This window comes from Cnephaeus nilssonii (genome assembly GCF_951640355.1).
Source record: "Cnephaeus nilssonii genome assembly, chromosome: 1".
In the NCBI taxonomy this organism is placed as follows: Eukaryota; Metazoa; Chordata; class Mammalia; order Chiroptera; family Vespertilionidae; genus Cnephaeus; species Cnephaeus nilssonii.
Window position 1 is genome coordinate 71,839,599 of NC_137072.1, and position 12,728 is coordinate 71,852,326.

The window sequence follows — 12,728 nt, forward strand, 5'->3', positions numbered from 1 at the left end:
CAATTGAAGTAAACCTTAAATAATAAGTAGGATTTGGACATATACTGATACAAGAAAGGATTCTTGGTGTGGGGAGAAGCAGGCAGAATGGTGTAGTGAAAAGAGTGGGTTCTGGATCATATCATCCCAACAGACTTGTTTCAAATTCCAATGCTGCCTTCATCATCCACTTGGCTTTGGCTGAGACTTTAATAACCCAAAAAGCAAATGTTCTCATCTATCAAATGGTGATTGTCAGTACCAAAAAGAAAATAAAGCATTTAGCATATGATAGGTTCTCTATTAAGGATAACTGTTACTATGAACAAATACAGAAAGACAGGGTGTGCATAATGGTCGATTCTTGCCTCCATATTTTTGTATTATTGTTCAGTCTCAATTAATTATGTAGGGTCATTTTTACAGATACTTTTAGGAGAAGGCAATTTACTTTCCCAAAGCTTCTGTACAAAGTCATCATATGTCTTTTATGGACTCCAAATATTTAAAAGTCACGATACCAACAAACCAACTTTATCTCCTTTATGTGTTGACAAAGGCTGCCTCCTTGGCCACATTTTAATCAGGCTCTTGTGGGTCCTCTTCTTGCCTAGGTCTTGACTTGGCATGCTTGGCCCAGTTTTAGAAAAGAATCTTACTAAGTCAGTATATGGACCACCCCCCATATCTGACCAAGTTTCTCTTCCCCCAGTTCTTAATATCATAAGTTATTGGCCTGTCTTTTAGCAAGAATGGTGGTAAGGTAGTTTAGCAAGAGTCCCCCAACCCTTGGCACTAATCAAGTTCCTCTTAATAATTTTCCATTCACTAATCCCCTCATTCTGCTCATTGGCTATAAATCCCTAGCTGTCTTTGCTGTATTGGGAGTTGAGTTCAATCTCTATTGCTATAGTCTTGATCCTATTGCTATAGTCTTGAATAAAATATTTCTTACCATTTTTAACAAAGATCAGACTCATTTTTCCTTTACAGTATTTTAATTAGTTTCTGGAAAGGCTCACTCCTGAATTTTAGCCTAGCCATAGGGCAAAAACCTTTAAAAAATAACCCCTCCTGCACTTTGGGGAAAGCAGGGTGGGCTCAAAATGACAGATTTCACCTTTTCAGTGCACATATATTTTTGGTCATTTTGTTTGTTTTGAGAATTTGCAGCCCTTAAAATTTTAAAAAGGCCCATTTCTGAAATGTTTGTGTGAGAGCTTTAAATTTAAACTTCTGTCAGGGTTATCAGACAAAGATGATCTAGGCTGATTGTGGAATGAGCCATAGGACCTTTACTTTCCTGCTTGAAAAACTTGTAATTTCTCAGCATGCTGTAAAGAAATAGATAATAAATATATGAACAAATAAACTTAAAGATATCTTAAGGAAAAAAGACAGGTATTCTTATTCAAATTGCTTTTATTATACAGTTAAAATACTATTAATCATAAACATCTAGTTTATTCTCACATACATAATAAGTATACACATCATTAAAAACATGCATTGGGTAAGAATGATTATTGGTACATAAATATACTGGGATTTGAGTATGAAAACAATACAATTATATGGCTAGAGCAGTCTCAAGATACCTTCAACTGAGAGTCACATGTATTTCCTAATTTAAATTGTGTTAGAAGCATGGCATCTACTTTGAGAACCAAATGCTGTAAGAGAAGAGGGTAGAACTGTGGGAAAGAAAACAGATTTTTAGTCATATTCTAATGTTTAACATTGGCACATTGTTTGTGTGTTTTCCCAATTGATTTCTGCATTTGTGAAAAATCATAATTTGTTCTTTAATGAAGGCCTCACTCATAATATGTCATCTTTTCCTGATCTTTGTGGGAAAAGACCACCTTAGTTTTGTTTTGTGCATTTGTTTGCTTTTGGATTTTCTATTATTCCTCAAAGAAGGCACTGTCTACATATTTTTCTAGAACAACAAAGAAGTTACATGTAAACCTAGTACATTCTTACTACATTTTTACTATAACAAGTAGTCATTTATAATTTCATATAATCATTATCTTCCCAAGCAGCACTGCATTTTTTGTTCTCCTTGTATATTTCTCTTTCCTTGATTGAACATTATTTACTATTAGGATGCCTTATAGGATGCATTTAGGAGATATATAAGATCAATATTTTACTTTTTGTATGTATCTTTCTTTTAGCAAGTTAGTTCTTTTTTAGCATATGATATAGAACTAAAATATTTAAAAAGTGATCATGCTTATGGCAAAACCTGAATTACATTTTACATGGGTGTCCATTTGGCTGACAAAACATTTGTTGAAAACATATGGCATGTGATATTTAATTGTGTCAAAATATATTATTTATTATGAGCCCTTTATTGTTTTAATATTATGAACAAATATTATTCATAAAATAAATGTTACCAATGTTTCCATTGGAATTGTTTTGTTTGTTTTTCCCTAAAACTCAAAATCTGTTAGCAGGAAATGCATAAAGTTGTGTGAATCCTCTGATCCACAATGATTCCATCCATGAAAAAATAAATATAATGTAGAAATAAATAGCTTTGTAGTAAAATATAAAGGATTTTCCCCCTTGTCAAGTAAATAAATAGCATGATTTCAGCTTGCTTCGTTCTTTCATGTGGCCTAGTAAATGACTTTTTTAGCTGCCAGGAGTGTGTTCTTCAGAAGCATGGCCACCGTCATGGGTCCCACGCCTCCTGGAACTGGAGTGATGAAGCCAGCCTTCTTCTTTACAGCTAATGGAGGAAACAGAAAGTACTCTTCACTTTTACATTTTTCTGGGGAGTTTATATTTTTAAACATACTGAACTGTTAAAAGATAAACTGAGGCACTAAAAAAATTTTTAGGTTTATTTGAGCATTTATCGATTGCAATTGGGCAGCGCCAAACTGGAAGTGGTTAGGAGAGCTCCACTGACAGAACTCCGGAGAGGCTTTTTGTTTAAAAAACTGTGTTTATTTTTTCAATTACAGTAGACATGCAATATTATATTAGTTTCAGGTATAGAAAAAAGTAATCAGACATATGAAGTGATCGGGCAGAGACCTTTATAGAGAAAAGGGGGAAGCAAAGTCAGCAAGTTATTGAAGGAGAGAGCTTTGAGTCTAGCTGGATGTTTGTGACTAGTGGTCTTTAGGTTTGTACTTCATAACGTTAGTTCATTGAAAAGCTTAGATTTCTGTTTGCTTCCACAGGCTGCCATGGCATTAGAGCCACCTCAGTCTACTGGCCTCCTTATTTAATTAACTTAACAGAATACAGTAGATTTTTCTGCTTTACACATGTAACTAAAACAAAACAACTTCAAATTATTTTTATAATAAAGTAGGCTATAACACACACACACACACACACACACACACTTAGACAAACATTCCTGTGTATGATATCTAGTGTGGAAAGAATACTTCTTTAATGCATAATCTGATATTATTAAACACATGCTATTTAGATGTATAGCCTTTTACAAGTTGGCTCATATATGCTTCTACATGAATCAAAATCAGCAGATGTCTTCTAGATCTTAAGTATTATTTTTGTTAGATTTATATTGCCTTCTGGAAATATGGCTTATAAAATTTATATTTACCTTATTTGAAGTATAGTATCAGGTGGCAATAATTCTTTAAAATCATATGAAAAGCAAAGCAATAATATTACTTGAAGAAAAGTCCAAATAAGTTTAAAGACATCACACACACAAAAAAATCCAACTGGTGTGTATTATAAATCTTCTTATGATATGTAACGAAGTAAAGATAAGAATATTGTGATTTGGAAGATAATATTTTAGTTTTCCAAAATGACTCTTTATATGAAGCATTCCCTTGCCATACTTCCATCCTACCCTATGCTGTAAAAGCCCTAGACTAGGTCCAGAGCCATGCTGTAAATAGCCTCACTATTCCTTCTACCTGGAATAGTCTTCTACCATATCCAACTAAGAAACTCTTTATTAGTCTTTAAAAGCCAATAAAATGTCACCTGGCTATAATTTTTCTCAAAATCTCACCCCTCCAACATGAACCTCCACTCTTCGTTTCCAGGAACTTTATAGCTACCCCCGTCATGGAATTTACACTGTGCTGTCGTTCTCTGCACCAGACACCAGGACTTAGAAGGCAGACCAAGTCTTTGTGGTGGTAGAGGTTGTCATTTTCAATCTTTGAACTTCACGCACATGTTAGGTATTCACTACATTTTGATAAAGTGAACTAAATAGCCCTTGAAATTTAAAATCTAAAATCAATTTGCAGGAATATGTCAATGCTGTTGGTTGGATGCAAGCAATATCAAAACAATTTATTTCAAGCTAATTTCCTGGAAAACTCAAACTACTTATTTTTCCTGAGGCTGACAAACTGCATTTTTTGTTTTCTAATAAACTGACTTGATGACATGAGTAATGCCACCCAAGACCCTTTCTATATGATTGAAGAAGCAATGCCTTCAAATATTTTAGCAGTTCTCTAGCAGAAATGTACTATATAGATTACTACTACTATTTACACTGAAAGTGTATAAAATAATTGATTTGTAAAATACTAACTTTGAAATATTAATAGATGAAAATAAAATACTAAATAATATGGTAAATTAATAATCAAATACAAATTAAATCAATAGAAAACAAAATGATTTATTTCACAATCAAAAGATGGATAAAAGCCAGGTTGGCATGGTTGAGCATCAATCTATGAACTAGGAGGTCACAGTTTGATTTACAGTCAGGGCATATGCCCGAGTTGTGGGCTCAATCCCCAGTGTGGGGCATGCAGGAGGCAGCCGATCAATGATTCTCTCTCATCATCGATGTTTCTATCTCTCTCTCTCTCTCTCCCTTCCTCTCTGAAATCAGTAATAAGAAAAGGTAGATATAATTTATTATCTCAGGGAATCTATTGTGGGTATGTAATCATTTTTACATAATTTAATTTTCAACTTTGAAAAGTAAAGTGGCTTGAAATTATGAATATATTGAAAAAATAAATAACCATAGCTACTATCAATTGAGCCCCTACTACTTGCCAATAACTTCCTATACATTATCTTAATAATATTTAATTATTATTTGATTTTAATAGATGAGGAAAATGTGGTTCACTGAAGTCACTGGCTTACCACTCTCCTGTAGAGACATTGTTCAAAACCAGGTTTGAAAAATTCTATGATTGCATAATTCCACCCCTTCCCAGTACAACTGTATTACCATGACCTGAGCAAATAGAAAAGTCCCAAGAAAGGCCAAAAATAAACTGCTTTCTCAAGGGTTAGGAGGACATTCTGAAAATAGAAACCAAGAGGAAAAAGTTCTAATCTAGCAATTTTCCTACATTTTTACTATAGGTGCTCATAGCTTATCATCTTTGGCTTATATCTAACTCTTCAAGTTACACATCTGGCTTAGCGGTCTGCGTCGCTTTCTTCCTGGATGTCAGGTCAGATAAACCACTTGTTTGCTTAGGTGTCATGACCCTTCTTTACCAACTTACATTTTCCACAACATGGTTACTATCGCATTCTTGTGCTCAAAAAGTGATCTTTGTGGGGAAGAAAGAGGGAATGGAAATGAGCTGTTTTCTGAAATAATACCTGCCCAAAATGTGTAGCTTGTTTTTTGCATTTTCCCACAATTTATTGGTAGAAACTAACACAGTTATCCTGTCCTACCTATCATCTCACAGAATTAGAATATGTGATGGGTAATGAGTTTTCACCTGAACCAGAGTAGGGCTTCCCTGGACATCCATAAGCATTTATCAACAACAGAGCCCTGTAGATTATTATCTAGGCAGAAGTTTATGATATCACTGTGAATACCCCCTGGTTATTCAAATACTTGTTTCAGATATATTTTATCTTTAAAATAAAGTGAATAGATATGAAAATGAAATTTGTACATAGTCCTAAAAGGCAGACAGTAATGAATTTGTTAAATACATATCCTACATAATAAAAGGCTAATATGCAAATTATCCCCTTGACCAGGATTTCAACTGGGAGTTCAACCGAAGTTTGACCAGGGGGTGGGGCTGGCCAGCCAACTGCCCATGGCCCCACCCCCTGGCTGGCCCAATCGGCCAGATCTGGGAGGGCAGACCTCACCCGTGCATGAATTTGTGCACTGGACCTCTACTATAATATATACAAGGTCTTTATTCCTTTGGATTTGATTTTCATGGGAATCTATGTCTGAGAAGGAAATACAGAGATGGGCAAAGGAGGTTTACAGTTGTTTATATGGAACATAATATAATAATAAATAGTAATGCAAGAATAAACTCAGTGTTTTTCATACTCACAGCTGTAAACCTAGTTTTGCCCACCTCTGCATAAATTGATGTGCTGCTGGCTAGTCTTACTGCATTCTTTGTCTATTTACATAAGGACTAGGATATGGAAGTAAGTGATTTCTCAGGAAAGGTAAGGGATTACCATGGGCAAATGCCAGTGGGTACAGATGCCAATGCTTAAAAAAATTCTCTAGTCTAATGATTTTGCACAACTATTTCATAGCTGTCTTAAGTGATGAGTTTATAAAGTATCAGAGGTGGTTTATGACTAAAATTAGTCATGTGAGAAAAAGTTAAGTTCAATACATGTTTGGTACTCTGAAAAGCATCTTCCCCAATTACTTGTGCAAGAGAGTAAGTTAACAAGCATTACTTCTCCAGAATAACCTTTTATTGGCCGGTCTTTCCCTGAGGGCAGACAAGGGTTTATACCTGCTTATAGAAGTTGATGCTTTTAAAGATTAATCCTATAATGTGTGGGCAAAAGTGTTCTATATGCTCCATTGAAAAGAAATACAGAAGCATTTTAAGGTAGTAATTTCCTTCAGAGACTTCCTGTGTGTGTGTGTCTAGGTGTGAGGGAGTATAAGTGTGTTTTAAGGAAAATGCCCAAAGTTCTGTTTATATGAGAATCAGGTGTTAGACCTTGATTGCTATCAGCTCTTTTATAAGAGACTCATGAACAGGTATTATAAAAACCAGGGTTAAATTCAATTTCATAAAGTCAACATAATTTTAAAGTCACTGGAACTCTTAGGCAAATAGAACAATCAGCAAATCCTATTATCTGCATGGCACTTGCTCTAAGGAATGAGATTTAGATGGAAATGACGTGGCCATGTTTAAAGCAGGTTCCTGAAAAAAAGTTATTTTGAGGAAAGGCAAATTAACTTAATAATTTGAATGACCTCTCTGTGAACTTTAGACCCTGCAAAGTAAGTTCTATAGATTTCACATGGTCAAACTCAAATTTGAAGGCTTGGGATAGGAAGAATAGTAAAGTCACAATGCCAATGGGATGTTCATATGAAGATTGGAGATACGTGTAGTCATTTTTTATAGTCTATTATAATAGTCTCTTGGTTTCCAGTCTCTACCACATTAACCATATAACCGGCAGCCAGATTTAGTCTTTAAAACACTGATTAGATCATTTCAGTGTATATACATTGGGTGAATCTTCACTGTCTCTAGAATAAAATATGAATTCTTTGTCATGATAATTAAGGTCTTTAATAGCCTGGCCCTGCATCCTGTTTTGCATTATTTCCTAACCCTTGCCTATTTTCCTGACTCAATTACTCGCTGTTCCCACACATGCTACAAATGAGCCCAGATAGAAAGCAAAAGCCTCCTGGAGAACAGCCATAGTCACTGTCCCTTAGAGCTTATAGTCTCGTTGGGAGATGCATATCACAAATACAATGAATTAAATAGGCTATGAAATGTGCTACAAACGACATGTCCACTGCATTGTAAATGTTAGGAAGACTTCACTGAGCCTGAGCTTTGTATGCACATGTTTATCTATGTCAGGTTCAGAAATCTGATGAATCAAACTTTTCCCAGTGAAATGGAGAGGTGAGGAGTAGACCGTGCTCCTGGTCAGGGAACAATGTTAGCGATGAAGGTGGAAAGAAGCTTCTTGCATGTGGAAGGTAGCATGAACTCTTGGAAACACTGCAGGAAGGCCCGTATGGTTGACACATAGGAGCGAAGGGGAAGAGTTGCAAGAGACGACAAGGAAAGGCCAGTTCACGTAGAGCCTCGCAGATAATGCGGGACATTTTGGATATTAAGAGCAATGGTTAAAGTAGTTACACATTTATAAATATTATGAGGCAGGATAAGATCAAATGGGAAACTAAACTCCTGTTCTGTGTTTGCACCTTTCTCTAATGAAGTTAGATTATTATCTGGGGTAGAGGGAACGAGGAAAACAACATAAAGTGAAATGTGCTAAGATTGAAATAAGTTCTGGCACTTGTATGAGCACTTCAATGAGGAACAGAAATCAGATATGGGGGTCAGAGAAATATTTGTAAAGTGACAGAAAAGTTTCAAGATCTCGTGGATGCCTGAGGGAGTAAGGAAGGAGTGAATGCAATGCAGACACAGCAAATAGTAAAAGTGAAGGAGGTTTGGACATAATGAATCTTATGCAATAGAAGAGCTGAAAGAAGTTCATTGTGACCAAAGAATACGGTGAAAAGAGAGTAGAAAGAGATGGAGTTGAGAGGAGGTAATGGCTGCATGACCCTGAGGTGAGGGCTCTGGAGTTACTACAGCTGTATTACTGTGTTCAAGGTAAATACATTTTTAAGAAAGTCTTTTGTGAATTAATTTGATCATTTATATCCTATATAATAAAAGCCTAATATGCTAAGTGTCCGACCATTCGTTCAACCGTTTGTTCAACCATTCGACCAGTCACTATGATGTGCACTAACCACCAGGGGGCAGATGCTCCGACCCATAGGTTAGCTTGCTGCTGGGGTCCAGCAGATCAGGACTGGGCGAGATGGGCCAGACACTACCTGGAGCCCTCCCGTGGTCCCTTCCTGCCCCGATCGTGCACCAGTTGGGTCCCTGGCCTGTGCCCCCTCTCGCAATCCGAGTCTCTCAGGGAATGTTGGAGAGCTGGTTTCAGCCCGATCCCTGCAGGCCTGGCTGAGGGACCCCACCAGTGCATGAACCTGTGCACCAGGCCTCTAGTATTTAATAATAGCAAGTTTTGCAAGATGAGAAATTGAATAGAAAAATGAATACTAAATAATTTTCAGAAGATAATTAAAATAAAGGAGAAATTCATGCTGCTGCATTTTTGTTAAGTTTCAGGTTCTTGTATGTTATTAAATTTTTATTCAGGAAATCATTTTTCAGCCTGGAATATATATCTAATCTTTGTGTTCCTTTTTATCCAAAATGTGGACAGCTATTCTTTTTCATGTTATTGACTTCAGATTTCTAAAGGGAAAAATTAAGAAAAAACTAGCTTGACATCATTTTATTATTCTTACTTGATGACGAGCACTTTTCAATGTCAGGACAAAAACTATAGCTTAGGAGCAGATGTTATTCATTTCAGGTGATGGCAGGGATGGTGGAAGAAACTAGGTGTTCAGTGTACATGTGTGCCTCCAAAATCCAGGGTGACACATGGTTACAAGATTTAGAAATATTACTCATAAAAACACTAACAGAAACATAAGGGACATTAAAATGCCCTTCCACAGTTTTGATAACAAAAAGGAAGAAGTATGTGATCATAAACCTTTGGCACTGACAACCCATGCTTCATGACAGGTGTCTCTGGCTTATGTGTTCAATGTCATCATTTTCTCTGGAAACTTTATGTTCCTAAGTTCCCAGGGCCTGACTTAATAATCCAAACTTTCACCAAAGTGCTTTGTTAAGAAAACTCACTGATTCTCAGGCAGATAGTGCATTTCTGCATCAGCCCATGATGTACCCCAGAGGTCCCAAATAATGGAATTTCCAGGTGTATCTTCACAGAATTAATTTTGCTAATACAATTTGCAACTTGTATATTCTGGCAAAGTCAAAGAATATATTTGTGCTTCATACATCTATTTCTGGGTGGAGGAAGAGGAACTGATGTCTCAAGTTTCTATAGGAACATTTCATTTCCCTTTGTATTCTGCCCAGCTCTCTGTCACTTTGAAGGAAGTACTCTTTGGCCCATGTCAGATTTCCAGCAATGCTGCAACTCACTTTGAAAACCAACTCCCTTCCCCAAAAGGAAAAGGAATGATTCCTTACCTGTGGCAAGACAGCAGAAGAAAAATTTATTGTTCCTCTCATGTAAATTTCCGCCTCCTAGTATACATGTGTAATTGTCTAAATTAAATGCTTGGAGAATTTTCCCATGCTTCTAAATGCAGGCCATTTAAGGCATGACCTCTTAAACATATCCAGTATAGTGAAGGGGAGACAAGCTTCAGGAGAATGAAATGCATGAATAACAACCAGAAAAACCTGTCTGGCATAGGTCTAGAGAAATAGTATGACTCAGGAGGTAATATGGAAACCACTCCACTTTCTCATGTGGTTGATATAAAAATGACACTTAAGAGCATGATAAGCCAGAGGGAGGAAAGAGCTCCTGGACAAGTGAATGGCTCACCACTGAACTCTTGCAAGGCAACAAAAATCAGGTGCCCTCGAGGCAATTTACTATGCTTTCTCTTGCATTTATCTGATTGCCTGATTCCTGGGGTTTCTGTAAGATTTCCACATATATTAAGACATTCATTATCATGGCCCCTGTGGTGCAGTAATGGGACTGGCAGGATTAATGTCCTAATGGGGTACAAATGTATGACATTCTGATCCACATTTATATACCAACTAGAGGCCCAGTGCACGGATCCATGCACCAGTGGGGTCCCTTGGCCTGGCCTGCACCCTCTCGCAATCCGGGACCCCTCGGGGGATGTTGGAGAGCCAGTTTTGGCCCGATCCCCGCAGGCCAGGCTGAGAGACCCCACCGGTGCACGAATTCGTGCACCAGGCCTCTAGTATGTGTATAAGATGTTTGGTTAATCTCTTCCCACCCTCCCCACTTCCCCTTCCCTCTGAGATTCATCAGTCTGTTCCATGTTTCCATGCCTGTGTGTTGAGCGTCTACCCCCTGAAGGACAGTGTGTGTCATAGCTACCGGTCGAACGGTTGAATGGTTGCTTAAGCTTTTATATATATAGATTGTATTGGCCTTATTAGGTGGTGATCTGTACTTACAAATACTTCTTTCCCCTAGTTCCCATGCTATCTGTATGTGTAGGGTGGCTAAGCCATTTTTTTCTTGCTTTAGTTACTTTTCTCTTTATATTAAATCAAATTGAATATATCTAGTTACCTGCTTCACAGATGTGAATATATACAAATACTGCTCATACTACACAGAAGCATTCAGTGGAGCCAAATAACAAATCAGTAATGCCATGGAAGTTCAAAATTTCTTTTCATGAACTCTATGATCCACTAGTGGAACCTCCTCTCTGACTACGGATGCTGTCGGCTATCATTGACAGTTTCTATTTTGGAAATCAGGAGTAGTGGTCACTGCTATGATATTTCTAGTATTCTATCAAAATGACTAAAAATATCTTCCTTTCATTACTTTCTTAAAAAAACAAAATCATCATTTACCCCTATCATTCTCTTCAATCCCTTTCCTTCAAGCCAATGAATATTCCTATTCTACAGTAGAAAATCTGTAAGCTACATAGTCTGTTTGGAGTATCCTCAAAATCCCCTGGCAGAGCCTTGATCTCAATAGTTATCATAACCAAAGATACTACAACATAAAATTTCCCTCTCATTGACCTTTGTATTTTAATATGAGGCCATGAGAAAAAAAATTCAAAAAAATCTCATCATTAAGTGTAAGAATAAAAGGATCTCCAGGGGCATCAGGTACTTCTCTTGTTCTTGTGGATGCCCTTTTTGTGCTTCAATTTTAACTCTTCACTGTAAGAGTATATCAATCAATGTTAAATACATTATACTGTGCTGGCAGGTGTGGCTCAGCTGGTTGGGTGTTGTCCCATGCATCAAAAGATTGCTGGTTTAATTCTAGCTCAAGGTACATACCCAGGTTGCAGGCTCAATCCCCAGTAGGGGGCATGCAAGAGGCAGCCGGATGATGTCACACTCTCACATTGATGTTTCTCTCTCTTCCTCTCCCTCTCTTTCTAAAAATCAATAAACTATTCTTTAAAAAAAAGACCTAGACTTCATAATGAGCATTTTGTCCATAATGAGCAACAATGGAGATGGTTTGCTCACTGATGACAGGGATCTCGTAGTGACTATCAGTGGCTCTACCTGTTTTGTGAAATGACCTATATATGGGTACTATGACCACAGTGTTAGTAACAGTGTCTCTAACAGGCATTTGCAAATTTTCATCAACAAAATGATTGGACAAGATCACTTCTGGGTTAAAGCATTAAGTCTTCTCTTATACCAAAGCTGGACTTTTGGGCTACATTGTAATCATCTACCATAAATAGTTGATATTTTGAGTCAAACTGATCAACTGTATTATTATGGACTGAATGTTTGTGTCCCTCCAAAATTCATATGTTGCAATCCTAATCTCCAATGTGATGGTATTAGGAGCTGGGGTCTTGTGTGGTGATTAGGCCATAAGGGTGGAGCCCTCATGAAAGGGATTAATGCTTTTTTTAAAAAAACAAAACAAAAACCCTAGAGAGCTCTCTCACTCTTTGTGCCATGTGAGGATAGAATGAGAAGTTAGCTGTCGTAACCCAGATGTGGGTCCTCACCACCAACTGACTATGGTAGCCAACATCCCCACCTATAAGAAATAAAAATTTGTTGTTTATGCTGCTCAGTCTATGGTAATTTACTATATCAGTCCAAACTGACTAAGACACATATTTATATATATAA

General features: G+C 37.0%; 1 protein-coding gene across 2 annotated transcripts in view; it reads right to left on the reverse strand.

Annotated features, from left to right (window-relative positions):
• Window positions 1–1,561: 1,561 nt before the first annotated feature.
• Window positions 1,562–12,728, reverse strand: part of MTHFD2L (methylenetetrahydrofolate dehydrogenase (NADP+ dependent) 2 like) — a 103,359-nt gene continuing 92,192 nt past the window's right edge. For both annotated transcript variants that reach the window (XM_079772709.1, XM_079772710.1), the window contains one exon: window positions 1,562–2,728. In XM_079772709.1, coding sequence (XP_079628835.1) covers window positions 2,616–2,728 — 113 coding nt within the window. In that variant the 3' untranslated portion in view covers window positions 1,562–2,615. The remainder of the gene's footprint in view (window positions 2,729–12,728) is intronic.